This window comes from Anneissia japonica, unplaced genomic scaffold (genome assembly GCF_011630105.1).
Source record: "Anneissia japonica isolate Jap-2015-1 unplaced genomic scaffold, ASM1163010v1 scaffold287992_len753583_cov170, whole genome shotgun sequence".
Classification (NCBI taxonomy): Eukaryota; Metazoa; Echinodermata; class Crinoidea; order Comatulida; family Comatulidae; genus Anneissia; species Anneissia japonica.
In genome coordinates, this window is record NW_022723469.1 from 398,024 (window position 1) to 406,277 (window position 8,254).

The 8,254-nt window shown below is 34.5% G+C and overlaps 2 protein-coding genes across 2 annotated transcripts in view; one reads left to right on the plus strand and one right to left on the minus strand.

Annotated features, from left to right (window-relative positions):
- Positions 1-8,254, minus strand: part of LOC117112220 — a 9,000-nt gene continuing 746 nt past the window's right edge. The window contains exon 2 of the mRNA XM_033255297.1: positions 1-1,810. Coding sequence (XP_033111188.1) covers positions 158-1,705 — 1,548 coding nt within the window. The 5' untranslated portion in view covers positions 1,706-1,810 and the 3' untranslated portion in view covers positions 1-157. The remainder of the gene's footprint in view (positions 1,811-8,254) is intronic.
- LOC117112210 lies at positions 5,078-6,547 on the plus strand. Its single transcript, XM_033255282.1, has one exon. It carries the CDS (start codon positions 5,078-5,080, stop codon positions 6,545-6,547), a length of 1,470 nt encoding a protein of 489 aa, XP_033111173.1.

Consider the following 8,254-nt stretch of genomic DNA (forward strand, 5'->3'; position numbering starts at 1 on the left):
ATTTTGTGACATATCTGATACCGTTTGACTCGTCAGTTACTATATATTTATAATATATATATATATATATAATTATATATATATATATTAATTTGCAATACATCTGCATTAATTTGTGTCCATTTGTGTTTTAGAGTCTTACTACAGCTTCGAATTTTTATAATAATTTCCATTCCAAATTTCTCTGAAGTCCTGTTTCATTGTTACATAATCTCGCGGTCACCCGATGCCGAAACGGAATCACCTTATTGAGATCTTTGGTAAAATCTCTGAGGCGGAAACCTTCAATATTGTCAAAATCTTTTGGAAAAGATGGAACCTCTTTTTTCATTGTCGGTTCATCATTTGTCGCAAGAAGCACTATGCGTAAGTACCGAATGAACAATGTGGTGTTGTCGAAGTAATCATACATAATTTGAATAGTACCCTTAAGATCATGACGCCCTGTATCTTTCACCATTTCATTCAACAATCCAAATACCTTTAACATATTTAGTGGATTCATCAAATCTGCCTCCGGACACCAACGTACCCAGTTTAATGTTTCTGTAACAAGCACGGCATGTTTGTTAGTGTTGCTCAGAAGAGGGCGCATGGATGATAGCAATGTCCTGATGCCTGTGTAGTCTGCAATGTTGGACGTCATAATACGGTCGAATTTAGGCTCAACATTAGGTTCGTTACAAAGTTCTATACAATTTTTTAGAACAAATTTTGAATAGATATTACCTTTTTTAAAAAATGCCAATGCAGACTTAATGACGCTGGTAATATACGTATGGAATAAATCGACGATTGAATCTGGTTGTGATATTTTTTTTGCCTGGACATAATCCCAGCCGCTAAATGGCCATATGTCAGCTCGGATGCAGTAAACGAAATTATATAACTTTGGTCTTGTCAGAACATGATGTAAGCGACCAGAACCCTTGTTTCCTGGTGAAGGCAATGGACGTCCAGTAAGGGTTGGGTTGTCAAATTTTAAATGGCTTCTTTCTCGTAGTAAGAACAGCCCATTTTCAAAGTACTTTATTGCAGATGCACGGTACTTTTGAGGAATTTTTTGAATATAAGTCGATAAACCATCTGATGAATCAGGATCTCCACTAAACATACTCGATCTCTGAGCAGACAAATTAACAGAGTTCCACTTACAAGTTTCACATTCCATGTCCGTCCACTTTCTCCATACCTCTTTCATCATTTCAAAATCCTTTTTCTGTATATCCAGCTGACTGTTTGTCTTAACCTTCAGCGTTTCGACAGTGTGCTCTAGAACTTCCTTGAGGATTGTTCTAAGGAGATGAAAATCTTCATCTGGTAGTTTAACCGAATACCATATATTTGTGATTGACTCCTCGATAGATTCTCTTGAGCTCTGAGTTATCAGCATGTACAAAAGCAGTACATCTCTCGCCAGAAGAAACGGATCTATGTCGTTCAATGTATATCTGATGTTACCAGTGAAATTGCTTGGAAGTGATGCTGTTGTAAGCAGAAGATTGCGTAAGTCCCCAACACCAGCGAATAAGATGTTATAATCTCTAGCGAGTTGAGAATCAACATCTTCCGAAGAGGGATCAGCTTCATTTAAGCCTAGCTTCAGTACATCGGCAGCAAGAGTATTACCAATATAATAAGGTGTATCACCCATTTTTTGCATTCCTTCGAAATACTGAAACTGGAATCTGTGGGTTTCAGCCATCGTTTTTAATTGTTTGCGAATTTCCTTGCATTCAGCTTTGTGAGATGGCCAGTGTTGGCGTTGACATTCACGGCTGCAATATGTGGTTTCTTTACATGCAGAGCACTGGAGAACAAAGAGAAAAGTTTGACACATTAGTAAATTGTTGATACAATATCCAAAGCATGTTCGCAAAATTAATTATTCAATAGATCTACTTATAAAGAAAGGAATATGTGTCCTGAATTGATTAGTCTGAAGAATAATTATTAAGACACTTTCTTCGTATAATCAAATACTTCGATGTAAATTAGGTGATTGATTGATCGATTAGCTGGTTGGTTGGTTGCTGGTGATTGAATGATTGATTGATTATTTATTGATATTATTCTTTTAGTATTGTGTGTATGTATGTGTTCTATAATTATTAATGTATAAAGAAGTAGATATAAAATTGTTACAAAACAGATTCATGAAAGACATAATGTTTTCTTCTATTAAGTATGTTTATTTCTTAGATTTGGTGGTACATTAAATACCGGTAAACTACAAAATTATTTTAAAAAAAAACCCAAAAAAGTATTACACAATAAAGAAAATAAAACAAATCTCTTACTATACAGTTCGTTCTGGGTGTTTTGCGTCCAAAAGACGCTACACGGTTTACTATCGAAAATTGAAGGTTCTTTCTGGCATAGCACGCAAAACTGGCAAATAGCTTCCGAAAGACGAAATACCGGAACGCTTCCGTAGTCGTTGGTCCCGTACTACTTGTAACTCACAAGCTTATTTTTGTTTGCAATAGAACAGTTAAGGGTAATGTTTACATATTCAGTTCCACACAGGTTACTGCATTTTATTTGTGACTCACATAGGATACTGCACTTAGTTTTGATTTATTTAGGATCCACACAGGATAGCCATAAACTCAATCCACACAGGATAACTTTTGCAGCTGGACACGCACATTGGTAGTATGAATAACATAATATCCACGGTAAAATAATATATAGTACATAAAATCTTTGATAGGATACACAGGATACTTTAACGTACCAGGTCACACACTTTGATAGTGCAACTACAATTCCCATTCAGTTCACACAGGTCATACAAAAATCAGCTAACATTTCTGACTTTCTCTCAGTGCAGTTTCACCTAACTAACTCCGTTTTCTCTCAAACTTATTCTACCGCATAACATTACATAATCTTTCTACCAGCTTCTCACTTCATAACATTGCAAATCGTCTACACTATTCTTCACGTCACGTCACACCACTTTCAGTCTCCATATAATCAATACAATACCTTAAAAAACTTTATAACGTTACATATCCGTCTACTCTATTCTTAATTCTTCAATTCATACCACACCACTTTCAGCATAAAGATAGATATAAAAAGTACATATGAACAAAATTAACTGTCAACCCTCTATTTTGACTATACAGGTATATATAAAAAGTATGTATGAACAAAAATAACCCTCGTTCACAAAAATAATTACGAGTAAGTCAAAGAATTAAGTCGGCACTGAAAAATAATGCTTTTTAAAACTACTAATGGCTGTCCATTTATTCAGTTTGAATTAGAGAAAAAAACAAGCAAGGTGTTAAAAATAAAGTTGTGACATGTCTTTAATACAGTTTGAATAAAATACGGGGAACCGGAAACTAATACGAACATTATTTTTCGAAATGTATACTTTTCTTCTCAAATGCAACTATTAATTTATTAATAAAAGCGGGCAGTAGACACAGGAACGACATACTTTTTGCCAATTCCAGTGCTTATATTTTAACTACCCGCTCATGTTATTATTACAACTTTTTGTAAACAAATGTTATGTTTGAACTCAAAGGGAGGCCTAAATTGAATGGGGTTTTACTCCATACTGTATCAATTAAAGTTAATTTTGGCTGAAGAGGCTGGGTAACACATAATTTTGTCCTTCATTATCAATATATTGAATTCTTAATTATGAGAGATGTGTATAAGAGACAGTCATAATACGGTCGAATTTAGGCATTGCAACAAAACGTTTTATGATCTAAAACTTAATTATATGTAAAACAACATACAAAAAGTTTACCAAAATAGGACGTACATAAAGGTGTTTTTTATAACCAAAAGTTCAGCACTATTTGAAAGTAGACTTTTACACGGTACGTACGTACTGCGATTTTCAAACTTTTCTTGATTATGATTGGTCAACATTTAATTTAGGTCAGAACGTAGGTAATATCTGTTTGTTGCCGCAAGAGTGAGACCCGCGTGCGAGCTTCGCGATCGCGAGGTTTGGTGTGCGAATCACAGATACTAATAAAGAGCTTACTAATAAAGAACTTACTAATAAAGAGTGGCATGAGGTTACTAATGCGAACGATGTAAATTTAAAATTAAATATTTTTGAACGGGAATTAAATCACGCATACGAAAGATGTGTATAAGAGACAGGAATAAGCAACACTATACCAGCAACAACGATCACAACCAAGCCAGCAACTTTGACAAAGGTGAATAAAACATTTAGATGAGATGATAAAGGAACGCTGACGCAGTTCACAAAGAAAATTGCACCTGGAATTGAAACAAACCTCTTCAAAAGTTTATTCTATTATACCAATTTTGCTAAAGAAAAAAAAAAAAAGCACATTTATTTAACATCAAGAACATCAACAATTACTTTATGCAATAAAAAAAAACATCAACAACCATCTCAATATTAATTAGAAATACAAAGTTAATAGAAGAACATTTCTAATTACATTGATATTTCTGACACGAATTGTAAATATAATATAAAATAATAATTCTCCAAGAAATAGGATACTAGTTAAAAGATATAAATAATAAATAATAAAATTATGACCAATGAAATTCGTCTAATTCGCTGTAAGATTCCCAACTTGGTATTATATGCAAACTAGTACGAGCTTAGAGAATTACTGGATTCACTTGAACACTTTAACAACTATTGATAGGCATTTTATTGAAAGCTAGTTAAAGGTATGTGTAGATTTGTGTATTTGGTAGTACTATAGCTTCCTGTTAGATATACGATCATACGATCTTCAGAATAACATTGGACTAATAAAAAACACTTAAATGACATTTATTTCATAACTATGCGCGAAGCAGAAAACGTTGGAGAAAGAGGGGAAACCGAGGTGGAACAAGACGTAGAATACCCGTACTTATTTCCTGTCGTAACAAGTTCATAGCTAAAAAATTGGAAGGACCAACTTCTAGGCAAAGATGTTTAATCAGTTTGAGTATTTCACAAATCGTCAATAATCTTAGCAGTGGAAAGCATATACCAAGTAGGCCTAGGCAGACTAAGTCCAGTCAGGGACCCAAAGAACGTTTGACGTCGCAATTTCTTGTCATCATGCTAACTAACCCCTGGTCCACCCTAAATAAAATAGACGAAATTAGTGTTTTTCTGAAGGAAAAATATGTGGATATTGGGATTTTTAGCGAGTCTTGGATCAACAAGCAAAATGAACATACGGTATGTGTTGAGGGTTTTACATTATTTTATGAAGGGAGAACGAATAGAAATGGTGGTGGAGTAGCAGCGCTAGTTAAAGATGGTATTGTAGCTACTAAGGTGAACTATTTACCAGTCCCTGAGGAGTTAGAGTGTATGTGGCTTCAAATTCAGTTAAAAAGAACACCCCGAGAATTTTCTGCTATATTTATTTGTGTTGTGTACCACAGTCCTGGGCAATCTGTTAATTCTCACTTTGTACTCATCCAGTACCTCCGCGAATCGGTGGACATTATTAGATCTAGATCACCAAGAGCTGGACTCATTATATGTGGCGATTTCAACGAAGTCAGGCATAAGATAGGACGCTTATGTTCAGCAACAGGGTTAAAACAGATTGTAAAACAACCCACAAGAGGAACTAATACTTTAGATTTAATTGTCACCAACCTTGTCAATTATTTTGAAGAGCCACTAGTTTTTGCTCCGTTTGGATTTAGCGATCACGCAACAATATGTTGGAAACCAAATCCATCGTTCATCGGCATGAAAGGAAGCATTGTAACTAAATCATTCAGACCGTTTAGTGAATCTAATGTAAACGCATTTGGCAAGTGGATTACTAATAAAGAGTGGCATGAGGTTACTAATGCGAACGATGTAAATTTAAAATTAAATATTTTTGAACGGGAATTAAATCACGCATACGAACATTTTTTCCCACTACGAACAATTCGTGTACACTCAACGGACCAGCCCTGGATTACGCCTAAAATAAAAACAATAATTAAGGAAAGACAATTAGCATATCACAAGTATGGACAGTCTTCGAATATTTACCGCAAGTATAGAAATATCGTCAAATGGGAAATTAAACAAGCCAAGATTAAATATTATAAATATGAAGTAGCGCATTTACTATCTTCCAACTCAAGGCAATGGTTTAAACAAATCGGTAAAATGTGTGGAACTAGTAAAAATAAAAATGATTCATTAAATCTGAACATTGATGAATCGGATCCTGAGAAAATTCGCGAAGTGATTAACTCGAAATTATCTGAGATTTGCCAACATTTTGAATCGTTACAAATAAATAGGTTATCGACGTATCTTCCATATAAATCGCCTCCACCTACGTTAACGTTTTGGGAGGTGTACTACCGATTAAAGAAACTGAATTGCAATAAAGCTGCAGCTCCAGGCGATCTTCCTGTACGGTTGATAAAAACTTTCGCGTTCGAATTAGCCGTACCCTTGGTGAACATATTTAATAAATCACTCGCAATTGGAAAGGTACCAACAAGATGGAAGGAGGCCACTATTACACCAATTCCTAAGGAGAAGGGTACAATAATAATGTTGTTATGAATTTTTTACGTCCAAAGATTACCCCATTTATTGACGAAAGACAATTTGGAAATCGCAAAAATTCCTCTGTAAACCATTACCTTACTAGCTTAATGCATTTCATCCATAGTGGTTTGGACTTGCCAAACAATATTGCTACTCTGGTAGCGATTGATTATAAAAAAGCATTCGATTTAATAGACCGCCACACAATTGCTGTGAACAAACTGATTGATATTGGAGCACCACGTGAATTAATCCCATGGATATGTGATTTTCTTTCGGAAAGGAAACAACGTGTTTCATATAACGGCGGTTTCTCTGAATGGCAAGGAATAACCTGTGGCGTACCTGCCAAATTGAGCTGGTGGTTAAAGCAAGGCACTACAGATACATGTTCAATAGTTTCTCTGACAACAGCAGCCGCACCATTCACACGACCCAGCATATATCCACAGCCATCACATCCCAGACCATGTGGGTGACCATCAATGTCGATAGATATCAGCCGGTGAATTCATCGAGTATCTGTGTGGCTATCGCGCGTCCAGAGGTACCATGATCGTGTCTAGTAAAGGAAATAAAGGACTCGCATCTGTCTCTTATACACATCTAGATGTGTATAAGAGACAGGAATATGCTAGCCCAGTATGGCATACATCCTTAACTACTAATCAAATATATGAATTAGAGATGATACAAAAAAGAGCCTTAAAAGTAATTTTTGGCCAGAACTATGTTTCATATCCTACTGCGTTACAAGCCCTAAATTTGACACGATTAGATGAGAGAAGAGAAAAACTTCTAATGAAATTTGCCAAAACGCTTAATGATATTGTGCCAAATGCAATTAGAAAACGGAGGGGTGAACTAAGAGGTCACTGAGAAATGGGGGAAAAAATTGACGAATATTTTTGCCGTACAGAACGATATAAGAAGTCAACCTTCCCATCAATTTGTAAACTGTTAAATAAGTGAGAGGTTGCCTTTTATTGCCATAATCGGTCTTTTTTACAAATGTGCTTTGTTACGATTGAAATGAATGTGTTGGTGCTTGTTTGTTTTAAGTGATTATTATCTGATTTAAATAATTGTAAATAAAATTTTAATTAATTTTAGTGTATTATCTTATTTAAATAATTATAATACAATGTTAATTCCAGTGTAATATCAAATTTAGTGCCTTATTAATTTTTATTGGTGATGTTGTTGACTTGTTTTTTTTAAATTTAATTCTAGTGTATTATCTGATTTAAATAATTGTAAATAAAATTTTAATTAATTCTTGTGTAATATCAAATTTAGGCCTGATTAATTTTTATTGATGTTGTTAACCTGTTTTAGATGTTATGCATTCGAATATTTTAGATATGTAATTCAAATTTAGCCAATTTGTTTTTTAAATTTTTTCATTTGTTGTTGAGTGCAATCGTTTTAATTAGTTTATAATTGTTTTTTATGTCGAATATTTCTCAATTCAGCCCTTGTGTTGCCACGAAATATGTTTTGATGTGAATAAACCAGAATAAATAAATAAATAAATATAACACATAATTTTGTCCTTCATTATCAATATATTGAATTCTTAATTATGAGGACAGTCAGTGACCGAGCACAGAGGCACGGATTGGAGCTGCTCCTCACCCAGGGTTTGGCTGCAGAACCAAATCTTCTAGGATTAAGACTTAAACAAAGGTACAGTGTATACATCTGGCTCGTCTGCATTAT

Coding starts and splice junctions, on each gene's coding strand:
- LOC117112210 (XM_033255282.1), top strand. CDS start 5,078: ATGCTAACTAACCCCTGGTCCACCCTAAATAAAATAGACGAAATTAGT.